Genomic DNA, 19,917 nt, shown 5'->3' on the forward strand with positions numbered 1-19,917 from the left:
GAAAAGGATTTTCACTTTGTAATGCCACTTCTATAAGAAACTTTATGGAACAAGTGAAAAAATGAACAAAATGTGACAACGGCCTGTGTTTTGGTCAACAGCTCATTTAGCAGCCAGTGACTTTTGATTATCTCCACACTTTCTGCAATCTGACTAAACAATTGCCCAATATTATACAAAGAAGTGTCACTTTCACCTCTGCTGCAACCACATTAAATGGATCTTGTTGCCCATCTGGTTTTTATATACTGCAATCTTGAAACATCAAGTTGAATTTGCAGCACTGGTTACATAGGATGCTCAAGAACTATGAAACATACTTTTACACCATCTGAAATCTGTAGTTTGACTAAATGCAGTTTTTTCCCTGGTAAGAAATCACCCTGAACCACATTTATAATCGGATGTATATAATCTAACCAAATCCTTATCTATTTTCTTACATTTTGAAAGTTGTTCTCAAAACTGGTTGGGATTTAATGAGGAAGAATAAAACCATCAACCTCCCACTAAAGACCAAAACATGAAAACAACCTTTAAATTTGTAACTTTATAATTTCCTGAAAAACTAAATGATAATGGCCATTAAAACTCCTAACCTTTTATTTAGTTTATATCAAGTACACTAAAAAACTGAATTGAATGAACTTGGATATATTTAACTTTACAGAGTACTATTTGATATCAGCCAGTTGTCATTTAATTTACTTAAGTTGAATTTTGCATTCAATAACACGATTTTAATCTAATTTTAATGAAAAAAGAGCAAACGTCTCTGCAGCCTACAGCGTATTTAACCATCAACACAATGAAGTTGCAGTTTGCCCACCAGATGGCGCTGTCAGGCTGCAGCTGCAGTTCCAGCCTCGAGTGCAGGTAACGTTACGGTTCCGCCTCTGCGGTCGGTCCAACCAACTTCGACAACATGCCGCTTTCAAACAGATTACTCACACAGCAGCAACTTTCCCCCTGTGTCCGGATTTAAATGATTATCTGGAGCGTTTCCTCGACACAGACACAAACGCCACATGGTCGACGCTGAATCCTGAAACCTGCTATGTGGACGGGACTCACCTGAGCGGACTACAGGGTCAGAAGGAACCTTAACTTCCGAACAGGCTTCTTTTTTGTGGAGTATTATTCCTGGAGTTTATTAAAATGGATGTGCTGTGGACGAACTGCATTTTCCTCCTGGGTTGTTGCTCTGGATTCGGGTTTGGAAGTCCAAACAGATGCGACGAAGTGCGCAAAGTTTTCCAACTCAGGCAAATTGGACCAAATCAATTATTGCCTCTAAGCCCCAGACCAGGTATGTTGGAGTTAATCTTACAGACTGAGCAGTAGTGATATTGTCTGGTTTATTGTGGTGTTTTCCTGGTGTTAAATTAACATAAACTAGCCAGTAATACGAATGCGTATGTCACATTCTTCTTGATTATTTGTACATTTTCTTCATTTACATCTTCATAGCAACCAAAGCATCAACATGTCAACCACTGATTGAAAGAAATATACCTGAGAAGTTATTCAACACAACATTACCTTCCAGTACAGCTCATTAACTGCTCTGTAGCTTTTAACCTGTCATTTTCTGGCTTCTTGAAGAACTCTTTGTAGTTACAAAACACACCTTTTTAAACACATTTCAGAGGCGTGTGTGCAGTTATGATAATAATAGCGACAGGAGAGCTTTAAGCTGTTTAAATGGCATCTTTTTGTGGGACTTCTAAATCAAGATATTTAGAGGAAATACTGGATGTGTCCTAAATTACTGCAAGAATGAAACTCACAGAATTCCATTCTTACTCTGGGGTAGGAGTAGGTTTGGAGATAGATTTTCCTAGTGTTTGTACAACTAAACAGCCTTTAAAAGGTATCACTTATTGTTTACTTCACTGTGCATGGGCTAAAATAAAATGTTTTTAATCCCATGAAACTATAGGAAAAAAGCTGCTGAGATGACTTGTTAGTCATCAAGAAAAATAAACCAAACTCTGCTCGTTTAGGCTGTCTAAAGCAGATAAGTGGCTTGCAGGGATAAACAGGAATTATTTTGTGTAAAGTTAGGTAAACTAGGCTTCACTTAACTTTCTGAACACCACCCATAATGTAATTCCACACAATACTTGTCCACAAGATTTGGGGGGAATTATGGGTGTGGATATGTCATGTGGGCTGTCATTGACTGGTCTGCCTGCTGCTGCTCGCTGTGCTTCTCTTGGAAAAGTAAATCTTAATGGTGTTGACTACCATCCTGCCACAAACTGCTCCCTATAAACTTCACCACCCCTTTCCTCTGTGCCACTGTGAGGAAACAGATTCAATTGACAGAAAACCCTCAAATGCCCCCTAAACCTCTAAATAACCCTTATAACGCCATCACCACTCCTGCCCTTTAAATGAGCCTGTGTGGATTTAAATCTATGTGCTGTTTCTCTGCAGAGTTACAATCTGAAAAGTACTGTCTGTGAGATAAATTGTGTCTCCTGTAGTTTAAGTGATGATAAGCTCCTGATTCAGTAGCTACTACCCCTGTAAAAACACAGCTGACCTTTCTGACAGCCTCACACAGCTAAAACAGCTTCCAAATGTAAATCATTTGCTTGATGGATTCAGATGAGTGTAGTGAAATACATCAGATAGTGAGAGGTGTAGTTGATCCTAGAGCATGATTTTAGAAGTTATCTATAATGGCTTGTGAAAAATCAAGAAATTCCAGGAATCCCAGAGAGAGAGAGCCGTTTCCATGCCTGTCTAATAAGAAGTGCCAAACAGCCTTCAGTTTAGGTCAGAACACAGCAAGTCAGAAGTCTGTCACCTCGGCCAAGCAAAGCCGTTGTCTGTGGTGTTGGTAGTGGAAATAGTTCTGGGAAGCATTTAAAAAAAAAAAAAAAAAAAGAAGCAAGACCCGGGGCACTTTCAAGTCGTCTTATCTGGGAGAGTTTGAATTCCTCCACGTGTGCCATCGCCTGCTCTGCTCCCTCCTCACTCTTGAGCCTCGCAGGGAGCTGATAGCGTCTCTGGCAACAGCCCTGCACACTCTGCCTAGGCATGTCAGAGAGAGAGGCTTGTGCAGAGTTTTGGGGTCGCTTTTAAGATGTTTTGATTTACCCGTATGTGTGCAGATTGCTTGCGTTTGTTCGTAGTGGAAAACCTGAGACGCATCACTTGGCGAGGCGATAACGCTTTGACTCAGATCTTCTCTCGGGAACTAGGTGTTTTGGTTTTCTTGCTCCACTAAAGCCTTTTTTAACTTAAGCACTGCTAGAAATACACATTGTATGTGCCTTTTACTTCATGTTTTAGGCATGTGTCCTACCATTATGGTTTTAAAATAATTCATATGACCAGAATCAACTGCCGATATTTCAAACAGACATGATCATGATCACCTAATATTCTTAAAGAGAAGGCCTTTTATTCATTCAGATTTGTTTTATACACCTTGCTCTCGTTTACATTTGCTAGTTGTGTGTCTCTCTAGGAAGACAGGTTTGTTGGTCGGTCAGTCAATCCACCTGAAATATATCAACATGGATTGTCATGAAATTTGACATTCATGGTCCCCAGACTGACCATGATGATCCTCTGACTTTTCCTCTAGCGCCACCAACAGGTTGACTTTTATTGCTATGAGTGAAATGTCTCCATCGGATAGATTGCTGTGAAATTTGGTACTTTTGTTGGCCCCTGAGAATGAATTGTAATGACCATGGTAACCTTGGTGACGTCTCATCTAAACTGAAGTTTCTCCAATAGTTTCCAATCTGTATCCTCAGCTGTACTCTGTGTTCTGTACTAATCGGCAAATGTTAGCACACGAACACGCTAAACTAAGATGATAAACATGTTAAACCTTATACCTGCTAAACATCTGCATGTTAGCATTGTCATTGCGAGTGTTTTAGCATGCTATTGTTAGCTCAAAGCACTGCCATGCCGAGGTACAGCCTCATAGTGCTGCAGCATGGCTGTGGACTCTTGGCCTTGTTCTCTGGCTGATGAATGCTTCTAAAGGAAGGAAAGCTGCTTGTCAGTTTGGACATGTGCCAGTTTATCTTACAGATAATACAGAAGATAGTTAGACGCACTCACTTATTCATAGCTTCGGGCAGTTTGAGGTGTCAAATCCACCTGACTTGCTTGTCTTCGGAATGTGAAGCGGAAAGTGGAGCATGCAAATCTCCAGCCACAGTTTATGCTTCTCATGTATATTACATTCGAGTCAGGGAAGTAAGCATTCGTTTCTCTGAAAAATAAATAACAGGCGATGTTTGAAAAACCCAATTTAACAACAGTCTCCTAATCCCAACAAAGATGGTGGCCGTGAATGATCTATGTCTACATGTTATACAAGGTGAACAGCAGTTATATTTGACTATATTGATGTTACTTTATATTATTTAGTATTTTCTGACAATACCATGCATTGATATTTCTCTTGTGTTGAACAAAAAGAGCAAAGGTATATGCCATTTCTGGCTAACTGGATTAAGAAATAACAAGTGTAATACATGAGAGGCACAAACTGAGGCTTTCAAATTCCATATAGCCACCCTGCTTCTTAGTTTTGTCCCATTTTAATCCTGGCCTCTGTCCATATATGCTTTAAGATCATAACATTTAACCTCAATGACTTAGGTTCAGACCTCCAGGTGTGCACGTCCAAGAACCTGACTTGCTGCACCAAGAAGATGGAGGAGAAGTACCAGGTGGCGGCCCGGAGAGACATCCAGAACCTTCTCCAGACGTCCAGCTCCAGCCTCAAGTTTCTCATCTCACGCAATGTGGCTGCTTTTCAAGGTGAGACTTCACTGATTTGTGTGTTTAGGCATCACTGTTGTCAGAGTAAGACTTCTTGAATGCGCGCTGAGATGAGAGTGCAAATGTTTACGCGGATAATTGTATGCGTGTGGATGTTTGTGTGTATTTCCGAGTTGGAGTATAGGTTTGGGAGTTAGGGTTTGTGTGGGTGCTGTAAAAACAGTGGATGAGTCAGTGTGTGTGTGTGTGTGTGTGTGTGTGTGTGTGTGTGTGTGCGTGCAGTAAGGCTCCACTTCAGAGCAAACAGAGTAGCGTCTGTCCTCCTTCCAGATCTACGGCTACACTCTGATCTTGAGATTAGATAGTTTGGCTGTACCTGTAGGAGACTCAGGAGGAGGCTGCGTGTAAGGGTGAATGTCTGTCAGGGGTATGTACTGGGGTTTTTACCAATAACCTCTCTTCCTGTGCAGGGTGTCCTGCTATACTGTGTCCTGATAAGAAAATCAAACCCTCATATTTAGGCATCATAGCTACCTCATAAACAGGCTGCTATCCATCCCCACATTTGTTTTCAACCTCTTTCTCTCATTGTTTTTCATTCCTCTCCGTTCTTTCACTCAGCAGTGACTGACAGTTGGCGTACAGGCAACGACTTGCCTCTGTCTGTGAGCGCTCTCGGCCCAGTGCGGGATGTTTCTCCCACTCAAGCTGATAGCTGTCATACGATGGCTGAAATGGGTGGGCGACAAATACAGAGCTTATGACTTAAATGTGCAGACATATGATTAGGCCAATTCACTTTAACGATGCCTCTCAGTTTTAAAGACGTGCTGTTATCCTCCTCCTAAACTCAAATGATTTATAGGACAGTCTCGTGTGATCACTGTGTTTTAGTTGCGGTTTTCAGGGGCAATGCCCTGTTTTTGTCGTCAGATGTTTGATGTGTCTACCCAGGCTCTGAAGTCAAACTAAAATACTCAGCATTTATGATGAAGTTTATGAAGCATGCCGCCTCTAAAATACTGTTAACTCAGAACAAAGTTGCAAACGACTAAGGCTGGCGTTATTTTATATTGATGATTTCATACTGTCAAATCCCATGAAAACAACAACACGTTAGTTTCATCTGACTACGTTTTGACTTCCCTACAATGTCTGTAGCACTCAGCCCCAAACTGAAGATGTTTGGGGATGGTTTGTTGGGGATTATTTCTAGCAGTGGATTAATACACATTCAGTGCTCTAGTAGGTATTTGCAGCAGCAGGACAGTGCAGGTGGGATTGACTCAAATGATGGGAGATGTCGCCCAGTGCAACGTTGTGGCTCACTGTTGTGTTTTTAATAGTTTTTGGACAACAATGGAGGACTATGGCACATAAGAGTAAGCTAAATCATTTCACTTCACAACGATTTTGGCTACGCAGATAATACTTGTTAGTAGGATCAATTCATTGTTGGTTTTCGTCTTTTCTTTTGTTTTTTTAGAGTAGGAACAATATATGAAATATTACTAGCCTCATCATTTAATATGCATCTAGCGTCCTTACATTTCTGAAGTTGTATTTCTTTTTCTACCCTTTAAAGTTCTTGTAACAGTCTCGAAGCTGCCAGGTTTGTTCACACAGGGCAAGTCAAAAAATGCTGCAGGAGCTGGTAGCTGTTTCAAAATCCTCAGAAAATGAGCAGCGCTCACATGGTTTCATCTGTGGAATGGCAGCCAGTGTGCGCTGCTGCCAAACCAAACAGAGTTCCCTGTCAACATCGGCTCTCATCAGTCAACAAACATAGGCGGCTGCTTCCAACATCCAGGCTGCAAGTGGCAACAGACGCTCAGCAATTTAAGTCTCATATTGGAGTTACAGCAGCAGTATAACTGCTCTGAATATTACATTTATTAAGTCATTATGTCGTGTTCCCAAGGTGTTTTTGTGATGTTTGTAATTCCAGTCCAAACTGCAACTAACTATTTTCATAATTGATTAATCTGATTATTTTCTTAATTTATTGAATAATTGTTTGATCTCTAAAATTTCAGAAAATAGTGAAAAATGCTCTTCACAATTTTGCAAAGCCCAAATTACTCAGACATACTCAGATTGCTTATTTAGTCCAAAACTCCCCCCAGAAAACAGCAAACATTCACATTTGAGAAGCTGGAGCCAGAGCTAATACCATGTTTGGTATTTATGCTTGAAAAAATTCTTGTTCATAAAAAAAAAAAAACCCAAAACAACCTCCAAACGTTTCTTTCAATTTTAGCTTGATTGACTAATCATTTAAAGGTGCCCTGTGGAGTTTTCTTGTAAACAAACAAAATTTATGTTTACATTCAGTTACTCACCAGAACACATCCATGGGGTTTAATAAGCATTTCGTTCCTCATAAAACATTCACAAAGCTGATTTTTGATATATCGCATGAGTTGTTTACATCCTTAGCTGTATTCGAAACCACCTACTATACTAGCAGTACGTACTGATTTGGAACCAGTCTACCTCATGTCCCACAATGCAAAGCACTGGCAGTGGATTGCCATTACCGTTACGTAAACTTGTTTGTTAGATCACATATATAACCATCATGATATAATTGTTAAAAAGTGGTTTATATTTATCATAAATTCAATCAAATTACATGTGAAAAGAATGTGTACTACAAACTAAACTATTCCTCTCCACCTGCTCAATATTGTTTGTCTTGCTTCTGAAGTAAATCTGTGCTGATGAAAGCTGATACTTGTTCAAATGTTGATGCAGACATTTTGCCTCACAGTCTACAATATCTGTTTACACACACACACACACACACACACACACACACACACACACACACACAACCAGAGAGAGAGAGAGAGAGAGAGAGAGAGAGAGAGAGAGAGAGAGAGAGGGAGACCCACGTGGCATTGTTCTATTTGACCGTAGAGGTTTTAAGAGCCTTTGTCACATGGAGAAAACTCACTGTGGCACCATAAGTATGGGAAGCACGGAGGGACAGAAATGTCTGGCAGGTTCTTAGACCTTAACAGAGTTGGGGAAAGAAAGAGCTGTTTTGCTGTTCATGTGCAGACATAAAAGAAACACAAGTCAAGCATTTAATCCCTCTTTCCTATCTAGGGAGTGTTCAATGATGCTGAATTAACATGGCTGAACTGTTTGTTATTCATCTTGTGTGACTGGGAGTTTTGTTTTGGGTGTTTTCAGATTATAATGGAAGTGGAAAAGGGCCAACAACTCTACGGATCATCTTGAAATTGAAATAAAATGTTATGTTGACTGGCTGCCCTCAGCACTTGCAGCATTACTGTTCTGCTTCACCATGAACACTTTTATGGAATACAAAATAGACAGGAGGTGGGTGGGTTTGAGTTATGCAGAAAAACAAGACCCTTAGTTTTAGTCTCCAAATGATTGGCAGCCTGTGCTGTAATTTGAGAGACAACAGAGAACAAGCAGAGTGTATAATGCATTACATCCACAGACAGGAAGAAGGATGAGTTAAAAGGGGGCAGGCTAATGTGGTCATTTGTTTTGTGCAAAGCCTTCAATTAGGCATCTTTATATGATGCAGCTGAAGGGAGAGGGGGGATGAAGAAATTAGAGGAATGCAGATGGATAACAGTCTGAAACACTCAGGAGACACTGAGAAATAACACAAACCAATAAAATGCTATTTAAAATGTTTTTTTCCCCTGGGGGACTTGGTGTTCATGTTTTTGTGCTTGTAATGGGCCACAGTTCTTCACAAATCTTCAAGGGCATCTTTTATTTAGAAAAAACACTCCAATACTTTAAACATAATGAGTAATGCAAATAAGCGCTAGAGCTGTTAATTATGAGTAGAGCTTCAAAGCACAGCTCACCCCGCAGTAATGGTTCATTACATTTTTCTCTTTTCTTCACAGAAATGTGCCACAACATTTCAATATCTTGTCCTCAAATGAACCCGACGGCTGCCTTTCAAGTCATTTCACAGCCAAAAAGATAGCTGGGCAACTGGTGAGGGTGGGGAGGGGAATAGAAAGAAAAAAGACTGGGTAGATGGCATACTGTCAAGCAGACGGCCTTTGAGCTTTCCAGCACTTTTTTCTCCCTTCTTGCTCCTGCTCTGTCAGTAAGTCTCGCAGGGCTGCATGTTTTCATTCACCGGTTGTGAGGTTCCTGCACGTCGTCCACACAATGCACAAATATGCAGCCTGCTGAGCAGGGCTTCAGGGGAGATCTTTTTTCATCCTGCGCAGGTTTGTCTTACATCCATGGCAACCAACCTGTGCAATCCCAGCGCCCCGTGGGGCAGGAGTCAAATAAAACTCAGAAACAGAACCCACGATGAATCAGCTGTTGAGATGTCTGAGAGACTGTCTGAGGATGGGTGCTCAAATCAAAACGGTCTGAGATCACCAGATTAAAGGAATGCTTTCCTTTGGGACAAGCTGTGATTTGAGGAACTCTTTGGAAAGCATTTTTTTTGCCTTGTGTTGATTGTAAAACTGAAGGGTACTCCAGCTTCTGTAAATAATAAAATCAATGTCCTTCTTTTTGTGACGTAAGAAGAGAGGAATTTTGTTATAACTTAGTCCCTGTTGGAGTTGCACTCAGACAGGGTCCAACTGAACCTGTAAAAATATAAACTTGTAGTTTTGAACATTTTGGCTTGTGAGCCCTCAAAGAAATGGTTTGTTATTTTGTGAAATACACTAAGTGAGATGAGTAGAGCTGTCTTTAAGTTATAAGGCTACAGCCAGCAACCAGTTGGCTTAGCATAGCATAAAGACTGGAAACAGGTTCTGTCCAAAGGTTGCAATATCCACCTTCCATCACCTCTAAGGCTCAAATGAATCTGTGGACAGAGCCAGGCTAGCTGCATCCCCCTGCTTCCAGTCTTTATGCTAAGCTAAGCTAACCTATGCTTGCTCTAGAGTTTTCAGTCGTCTCTTCTAACTTTTGACAAGAAAGCAAATAAGTGTATTTCTGAATATTTTGAACTATTCCTTCAAAACAAGTAATGTCTACTTGTGCTGTGTATGCAGACTCAATTCATGGCAAACCCAAAGAAGGTTTATTAAGAGAGGACTTCATAAGAACAAAGGCAAAAAGTTGGAAAACATTAAAGAAAAGACAGGAGATAGTGTTTTTTATATGCCATAATTAATCTTAAAGCCTCCACTGATATTACATGACCACTCGCTGAGCAAGCTGAGACCGGCTGTTATAAATGTAATGCTACAGTTACTTCAATGTCTGTGGCATGAAGCTGTTTTGGCCATTAACACTTTGTGGCTTGTGGTCTTCCTTCCAGTTGATGTCTCATTTTGGTTTCTAGCCTGGGAAGAAGAAAAAGAGTTATAGTCAACATGAGACACAGGAATCCGGCAGACGCAGTCAGTCAGCCTTTGCTTTTTTTATTTTCACTGCTTCTAATTGTGAGCTACTGTTTTGTCAGGAAGACAAGGGGTGCTGGTGAATGTAAGATCAAACAGTCAGGACTAAGTGCTGGTTTCGTTGAAGTGGAAAGCTAGCCTGTTGTGCTCAGGACTTGCTATTTGCACTCATAAATGCTAATTGTGTTTCTGTTTACCAGCTTTTAAAGGCTCCACTGCCCATCTTTTCTCTTTGAATTGATAAAGGAACATAGTTGAATGGCAGTGGCCCCACAGTTTGACTGAGAGGAGACCACAATCAGCAATCAAATTACAACAACTCACTCTGTGCCAAACTAGGAGGTCTCAATAGGGGGCGAGTCAATTACTGCTGATTAGACAGATGACTTTTTTTTTTTTTAAAGATTTGTAGCAGAGTTTCTATTTCTGTGCATACATTCTGGTTGTGATAAGTCTAGTAAAGTCAGTTGGCTGACGCCCATACCATGAAACCACCACGACATCCTGGGTTTGCATCCTGTAAAAGAATATTTTTAATTTGATTGTAAAAAAAGAAGAAAGAAATCATGAAACAGATGGTCAGCACGTTAAAATAAACTTCAACTTTGACCTGTACAGAAATGTGCTGACCTCTGAGGCACATCCAGTGTTTAATCTGTGGCAAATTTGAATGCAAAGAAGAAATTAGAATTCAGTTTTGTGAAACGCAGGAATGTATAATGGTGCACTGAGATCACGCCAGAACTTTTATGTCAGGACCAGCTTGTATCTGCAAAATGTCAACTTTTCAGGAGGTTAGAAATTCTAGCTTTGCGACAATGCATTTTTTCAAGTAATCCAGTTTAAAAGCGTTTATTTCGCTTAAGAAGTAGGAGAATTTTATCAACCCATAAAAGAACTACTAATCAACCATATTTGGAGATGCATTGTTTTCTTTGGACAGTGACATACTGTATTTCATTCAAATCTGAATGAATCTTAGACAGCTGCCTGTAGCTGAATGTTAAAGCTGTTTTGTTTAACAACTGACAGCATTAATTTGGCTCATTATTTATGTCACAAGTGAATTTATTTCGATTATTAACAAACTGACTTTCTGATGTAATGTGCTTTGTCTTACGCTCTACCTCACACATGTTGTGTGTTGTTGAAAGCCTGATAAGAGTCCTTAGAGGGACTTATAGACTCTGCAGCCTCTACAGAGGCAAGGCTGGATGACCAATTGGGCAAAGCGGGCAACTACCTCGGGGCCTTTGGGGCCTTAAGGCAGGTCCTGTATTATTACCTGTCTTGTAGAGAGGCCAGTGTTGAAATCTACATGGTGTATATTCTTAAATACATTTTTGTTCAACCAAAATACCACAAACCAAATGTCAATAGGGGCACTCAACTTTAGTGGGCTAATCCGGCCCTGACTAGAGGTCATGCACTCCTTTGAACCAAACAACTGATGTTGCCATCTTTAGAGCCCCAAACTCTTCCTAGTAATGAAAAACATAAAAACACAACATATATTCATTATCAAAGTGTCAGTTTAAGCAGAAATACATGATAGTTTTTAGTAGGTGAAACTGAAATCAGCACAATTATTGTGGTTGGGGATTCTCTGCATAAACTGCTTTTGAGAAGTTAAGCTCAAATTTGTCTGGTTTACAATGGCAATATCACCCAACTGCATCACTTAAGGAAATACAATACTTGGATCCACCTCACCTCACTGTTGACTAGTTGCTTCAGAAGTCAGAATATAATTGGATAAACACACTTGATCTGCATTTTCTGAAATATTCCAGGCTGCTCTTCAGTGGATTTCGTGCTAAAAGTTGTTCTAAAAGCAGTTCTGCAGCAGCCACCACACTTACCTAACTGCTCCTTTGCAATCCACATTTCTCCAAGAATCTCAAGTTCAAAACAGTAATTTCTTACCAAGGACAGATATTGTGCAGCACTGCATCACTGACTACAGTCACATAGTGTTCCCTTCCAGTAAACTTTCTATGTTGGTCACAAATTGGCTGCTCGCCTCAGTCAGGGAAAATATGCAGCTTTTTATAGGACTCTGCATTTTAGGATCTTTTGTCTTGAAAATTAACATTCCTCAAGTTACAGTCCTCTCAAGAAACACCAGGCTGTCTCACACAGAATCTGCTTTTTCTTTCATGGTGTCCAAAATGATGTTGCTGGTTACACCCGAAACTACAATATAAGAAGTGTGAGATAAACATTTTGATTGGGAGTAATCAGCATAGCAAACATACAGTTTAACATTTGCTGTAAAACAACAGTTGTTGGTTCTCTCTGTAAAATTACTGGAGGTAATCCACAGAATACCATCTTACTGACATATTTGTAGGTCTTTAAAGCTTCTTTAGCCACGTTAGCAGCATGGCTGCAGGGTTAGCAATGTCTCTCTGTCAGTTGGTCATTTGGTCCAGACTAAAATATCTCAACAACTACTGGATTGCCATGAAATCTAGTACAGACTTCATGATGCCCAGAGGTGGAGTCCTAATGACTTTGGTGATACCCTGACCTTTCCTTTAGCACCACCAGCAGGTTGACATTTGTTGTTTTGAGGGAAATGTCTCTGCAGTGTTTGGATGTATTGCCATGAAAGTCGGGACAAATATTCGAGTTCCCCTTCTGGATGAATTGAAATAACTTCAGTAATACCTTAAATCTTCTTCCAGCTCCATCATCAGGTCAATAGTTTTATTTGTCAAATACTTTGTTTATGATCAAAAACCTGCAAAAACTAATGACATTCCTGTGTTTAGTGCTAATTAAGGTGACCATGGTAAACATTAGACCTGCTAAACATCAGCATGTAACATTTCTATTGTTACCATGTCAGCATTCACCTCAAAGCACCCCTTCAAGTAAGCCTAAGTGTGCTAGCATGGCTGTAGACTCTTAGTCTCACTTTCCATAACACTAGTAAATCATTAGTCCCTTCACAAAGAATACTCTTTTTAAGAATACTATTTTTGTCAAGCCTAAACAACTGTGTATCTTGTTTGTGTGGGGAGTGACCTTTGAGTAAAAGCACTGATTTCAATAGTGACCAGCCATGCAGACATCGCAAGATGAGTGTATGATGAATACTTGCATAAACTGAATATATTGAGTGGTGGTTGGATTTGTTTGAAGATTTCATTGGTTGATTCTCACAGCTGGCCTTCAAATCCTTTCTAACCTGCTCTCTGCTCCTTTGTGTGGGACCTTTCATTTAGCAGACTCTTTGTCCACCGGGTCCACAGCCGTGCCTTCTTTGTTGTCAGTCCTACAAGAGCAGTGTGAGTGTGTCTGTGTGTATATGTGTTGGTGTGTGTGTGTGTGTGTGTGTGTGTATGCCAGCCATCGCAGGGGCCTCTCCTCGGGATTGCCACAGAGTTTGGGCTTGGCTTTGTGATTCAAGGCTGGACAGTTGATCCAGGGGAGGACAGAGAGTGAAGAAGAATGCGAAGAAGAAGAAGAATGAGCGACTGATGGAGAGAAAGTTGGGAGGACGCCAGATTCTATTGAAAGTCTTTGCACAGTGTTTGAAGTCAGAGGATGAGGATTTAGAGGGAAGCAGGATTATTCAGAGTCAATACCCTTCAACAATCCAGGCTTTGGGCCGCGGCTAAGAAACAACGTAGTCTGACTAACCACGGCTGTTTTCCCCTCGGTCTCCTATTGCAGCTCCTGTGTCAGTCATGCTGGTTAGCGTAGTGCTTTTCTAATCTTGTTACCGTTGTCTGTACTTCCAGGAATAGTTCACCATTTTGGGGAATATTCTTATTTGTTTATATATATATATGTATATATAAAAAGCTGCTTCCTCTTAGCTTACCTTAGCACAACTAGCCTGTGTTACAAAATGTGCAGCAACCAGCAACTCTAAAGCTAACTAATTAACATAAAACTTGTTTGTTTAATCTGTAGAAGCCGAAGTGTAAAAAGTACAATTAGTTTTTCAGGGTGTTATGTGCCGGACAATTTCTTGACTGGAAGCAGTGACTTCTTAGAGCGTCCGCTGGTTGCCTGGCAACTGTTCCCAACCATGAAATAGTCTGGCACATAACTTCCCATAAAATGGCAAATTGTTTTTTTTTCAGTCTCTCTTTTGTGCGGATTAAACAATGGAGTTAATTAGTGAGCTTTAGAAGTGCTAGTGGATAGCTGTCTCCAGTCTTTATGATAAGCTAACCAGCTGCAGGCTGTTGCTTCATGTCTAACAGTCTGACATGAGAGTGGTATCGATCTCCTCATCCAACTCTCTGCCTGAAAGCGAATAGCTGTATGTCCTTTTATGTGAACATATTTTCATTTACAACATGTTTCTGTGCTGGGGCACATATCCCTCATTGTCATAGTTTGAGTCTTCAGAGCCACAGAAACCTAAGGTGTGCAAATTGCACTTGTATATTGTCTTTTTCCATAAATAACTTTTTAATACCCAGCATCCTCATCTGACATTACACGAGAAAGCCTTGAGAGCTTTTACACTGTCAGACATGCAGCTAATTGCTGACTCTCATTAATCAATGTGTGTGTGTGTGTGTGTTCAGTTTACTTCTGCTCCGGAGATCCAGTTCAGTTGACACACTTCTTCTAATCCTGGACTACTGCTGTGTCCCAGAGGTGGACACACACACTTGCCAACATGAATACACACTGACTTTCTCTGTCTTACATTTTGTCTCTGTCTCTTTCCAACACACACACACACACACACACACACACACACACACACACACACACACACTGCACTGTAGCCACTCACCGCATAGAGATGAGCCCTAAAAATATACACACTAGTCAGCACTTTACATTGTTTGTCTCCTGTGTGGCCGTTTGAAATGGAGATTTATGGCCGCTGGCTGTTGTCTTAAGGCCATTCTCTAGATTAGATGATACAGCACACTGCTAAACAGGAACTGTATCTTTATGACAGATTTACCGCTTTTTTCCTACCCTTTCAGAGATTTACATAGTGTCGAGCTGTGTGGAGACCAGCACTATGTGATATTCCAGTGTGATGTTTGCGCGGGAGAGCTGACTGTGCAGCTACAAAAATTTACAGCTGTTAGCAGTGTACAGCAAAGACTGAGCTGACACTCGCAACTTTCCACACAAACCATGTTTCTTTGATTTGGTGGTATGTTAACTGAATGGTTCAGGCCATAATAGGCTCTTTTTTTGGAAGTAGCCCTCAAGTTAAACCAAAATTCTTTAAATAATTTAGATGTCCAGTTTAACGGTAAACCAGACACAAATTAGGGCCAGTACTTCAGAACATTTGACAGAGGAAAAATGACTTTCTATAAGTGATACCAAGAGGAAACTGCTCACCACAAACACACTGCAGTTTTTATGAAAACATCAGTATGATGTTTTTTCAGCTCACTGTGGACACTTGGCACGTTTCTTGGGATTGTGCTTCTCTGTTTCACTGCAGTTGTTTGGAGAAGAGAAATCACTTCTGTCAGTCTGATGGAAGGAAGTATTTCCTAAGTAAGGAAGGAGCCTCCAGGGATTAGTCTGTAGTCGTCTGGGCGATGAAATCCTAAACACAGCAACACACAGCAACACACCAAGCCCACTGTCTGCTCCCACTCTCCCCTCTTCTTCTCCTCCCCCCTTCATCCTGTCCTCCTCCCCTACATGGCAGATATAATGGCATAATTGTCCTGCTTATCACTAGTATCCTGGCGTGAGTGACAAATGAATGTTGTTTTTACTGCTGGGAGTCCAGTGTCTGATGACCGCTGATAAGACTGTTTGATTCTGATTTGTGCCTCTGTTTTCTCTAGTTATTTCAGATAGGCTTAACGGGACAATTTTAGCATCACTTGAGTTTGTGATCATCTTCTTACGTTCATGATTATGTGATAGCTCTTACATGCCACGTGCCACAATGTAAGATACTTTTAAATAAGCTTAGCCACTGCTTTCAGGCTCGTTCACTCACAAGCTGATGAAAACTGCATGTAAAAGGTAACGTGATTTTATTCTGTCATAAAACAGTATCTGTCAGATATACTTTCAGTATACACATGATACATACAGACACATATGTGATGTAAAACATAACCCCCCCTTTGTGATCTGACCCTGAGCTGATAACAGTAGTACAATATTAACATTTCCCCAAAAACTTCTTAAACTAATTTCTAATAACCCATGTATGAGCTGTGACAGAGACGCTTTAATTGATGCCTCGATATAGACTTATATGCCAGCGTGCCAGTATGCATTTGTACAAGTCACACGCTTAGTTAGGGCTACTTTAATTAGAAGTTCATCAATAACCTAATGGCTCCTCTTTTGTAGGCCAGTCAACTAGGTGAAATTATACAGCTTACCACTTTCAGACCCCTTGAACCTAATGGTGCATATCATCTTTTTATAAATCTAATTTAATTATCCAGCTCAATAGAGTAATCACTGGCGTGCTGTGTGCATTAGGCCCTCTATTCAGGCTTATGACAGCCCCGTTGGCTCCTTCACTGGCATCTAACAGCTCCCTAAGGCCAGCCACAGGAAACCCTCAACAGCCTCACACAGAGCCACCTTTGAAAGCTAATGAAAGCTTTATTATGATGTTATTATTTTCACTCTGGCTCTTAAAACTGTGGCAGCTCGCTCTCTTTCTGTCTGGGTTTCTGTGTGTGTGTGTGTGTGTGTGTGTGTGTGTGTGTGTGTTATAAGTCAAAGTGTGCTAAACCTGACCTGTGTTCCTACATGTGCAGCATGTATGAAAGGATATTTGACCTATACATATGAGACACACACACACACACACACACACACACACACACACACACACACACACACACACACACACACACTTCCCTACAAGAAGCACTTGTGCCCCACTTTATTGACCCTCTCTGCTTCTTTTCCTGAACGGCATATTAAAGGCTATGTTCACAGCGAAGCTCTGTGCTCTTTGAAGTGTTCAAGAGCTGCAACAGATCCTCAAATATTGACTTTTAAGCCTTCTGGAGGAAAGCTAGAGCAGAGAGAGATGGAGAGGAAAAAGGTACATGGACAGACAGACAGATGGACGGAGGGAAGTGGCTTTTGTTGTAGTTTAGGACAGGACGGCTGAATGTGCTCAGGCTACATATGTGTTTGTCAACAGTTAATGTATGTAGGGAGGAGCGTGTTTATTGATGTGGAGGAGGAAGTACACAGAGATAAGGGCTGATGGTAAGCTGAGCCTGACTCCAGGCAAAATAGATTAAAATGACTTACGGTCTTAATGTGCCTCTCCTCTGCTCTCATTTCCTTCCCTTTTCTTACCTTACCTCTCCTCTTCTCCTTTCCTTTCCTCTCCTCTCCTCTGCTCTCATGCATAGTTTTAACTAAGTAAATCACATTTCACCCCCCTCCATTCCTTCTCGGAGAAACCCTGAGCCAGAACACACTTCTGTAACACCTCTGAGCAGGCGACTGTTTTCACTTTTAAAACAATGCCCCCTTTATGGAAACTGAAGACAGAAGGAAAAAGAAAACATCCCAGGGCTTTTTAACTTTTTTAACTCCTTTTCTCAGGCACTTTTTCTTCTCTGCCATCTGCAGGTCAGAGTTGTCAGTCTGTTGGTGTTTGCGGTTCTGCCGTTGCCAAGTTGAAAAGAAGGCAGATCGACAATCCAGAAGGTCGAAACTTATGTAGAGAAACATTTCGAGATGGGACAGTTTGATATGGCCATTCCCTCTTTATGTATTTCTCCCCCTCCTCATGCAAACATGCTTGCACATGCCCTAACACAAACACACACGCACATAAAAGGCCCAGTTTTTACTTGGTGGCTTGTCTGTAGATCAGAGCAGGCAGGTACACTGAGCTCACTCACGCACCCTGAATAACACTTTGTGCTTTGCCTCAAATCTCCTGCTAAATCGGGACAGTCTGCCAGGCTGTTTGTTTGTGTGTACCATGATGGTCAAAGTCTGATTCATTTGCCTTATCTATTTTCTTGTCACTCTTCTGTCTTATCATACGTTTATTTGATTTCGGAGCTGCCAGCTTCCTTGTTTTCTACTAGATGTAGCCAGGGACGGCTGTCAGACACTTCCTCAGCTGTGTTGTGTGTGATAACGGAGCTCACAAACCTAGTGTGAAAAATTTCGTCATGCCAGAAAAGCTAAAAAAAGATGATTTAAAACTCTTACCAAACCTCTGAAAGTCCTGCATTCAGTGCATTTTGGTGAATAAGTGCTTTAATGTTGTAAACGTGCACTGCAGCTTCTAGCAGAGATTACAGGCAGGTTTATTTTTACGTTCTATATCCAGCAGTTTAAGAGTCTGTTTGTTAGCATAACTCGGTCAGACCAGACCAGCTTCCAGTTAACAGCCTGAGAGGAAAGCGGGTCATGTATCAAAATAAACCTAATTTATTACCGGGTAAATCTAAAGCACACCTTTTTTGGGAATGGTGATTTATATTAAGTGAAAGTACATTTTTGATGTTAAATCCATGTGTTAAAATTTTATTTTACGGTTCTGTCATTTCTGATTTGTTTCCTAATAAAGAAGTTTCCCAGAAAGAATGCATTTAGAATGTAATTTGGTACAAATTTTATGGAAAATAGAGACGATGTTCAATCCGAACACTTCCAATGAATTAATGTCAGGTAATTGCAAGCATAACCTATGAAGTCTTTTGGTCAGTGCACAGCAGATCTGCTGAACATGCACACAACTCAACTTACATGAAGAAAAAGAAAATCCAAGAATAAGTGAACAATAAATGAACATTTAGTTGGGTTAAAAGGGAACTGTTCCTTTTTAAATGAAATTCATATTTTCCTTGTGATTGGTACCAAACATTATAAATTCTTTCTGGGAAATGTTTTAGGAAATTACCAAGAAAAGAAATATAACTATGAGTGTGAACCAGTTTTTTTTAGTCACCACAAACATTTGTGCAGTAAACTTTGTCATCAAACTCCATCCAGGAACAACAAAGCGTGCGGGTGCTTGTTTCATCCTCTAATGTGCCACAGTGAAGGCATAGTTCTCTGTTGACTGTACTCACTGTGCCACCCTGCAAGTCATTGACTTTCATTGTGTGTCTTTTGCGCTGGGATGAGCTGAACCCGCAGAGCCACTGACTCATCCTCTCTAGATGGAGAATGGCCTTTTCTGCAGCCTATCAGATGTCACTGGGCTTCTCTGTTGTGGTCGCAGCCATTCAGAGAGGATGAATCACATTAATAAAAGCCATCTTCGCATTGCTCAACAGCTCAGCTGAGGTCGAGTGGTGGCATTTGAGTGCCTGAAAACCTGGAAGTACGGGGAAGCTTCAAACAAAGTAGCTGATAGTGATGTGATCTGCTCACACATTACAGTGCACATTTAGGGATGCATTTCACTATAGTACATTTACTGTATCAACCACGTTTCTGCTTATTCTGCAAGTGTGTGTGTGTGTGTGTGTGTGTGTGTGTGTGTGTGTGTGAGAGTGAGAGAGAGAGAGAGAGAGGGAGAGCAGAAGCTTTTGGTGTTTTTTAAAAAGGTCTTTGACTACAAAGGCTCATCTTATTTCTCATACAGCTGTCTGATCCTTTTTCCTCAATGGCATGTCTATGAATACAAATACACACACACACACACACACACACACACACACACACACACACACACACACACACACACACACACACACACACACACACACACACTATAAGCAGAGGCTGCTTAATGCGGTATATTACCACTGACTGCTCAAATACCTTAAGCCACTTTATCATCTCATCTCTTGTTGAAACTGTAGTACCA

At 40.8% G+C, this 19,917-nt stretch overlaps 1 protein-coding gene across 1 annotated transcript in view; it reads left to right on the forward strand.

Moving 5' to 3' along the window:
- Positions 1-1,158: 1,158 nt before the first annotated feature.
- gpc5a (glypican 5a) overlaps positions 1,159-19,917 on the forward strand; it is a 108,030-nt gene continuing 89,271 nt past the window's right edge. Inside the window, exons 1-2 of the mRNA XM_070907189.1 lie at positions 1,159-1,309; positions 4,642-4,803. Of these exons, the coding sequence (XP_070763290.1) occupies positions 1,159-1,309; positions 4,642-4,803 (313 nt within the window). The remainder of the gene's footprint in view (positions 1,310-4,641; positions 4,804-19,917) is intronic.

Source organism: Enoplosus armatus, chromosome 1 (assembly GCF_043641665.1).
Source record: "Enoplosus armatus isolate fEnoArm2 chromosome 1, fEnoArm2.hap1, whole genome shotgun sequence".
Lineage (NCBI taxonomy): Eukaryota > Metazoa > Chordata > Actinopteri > Centrarchiformes > Enoplosidae > Enoplosus > Enoplosus armatus.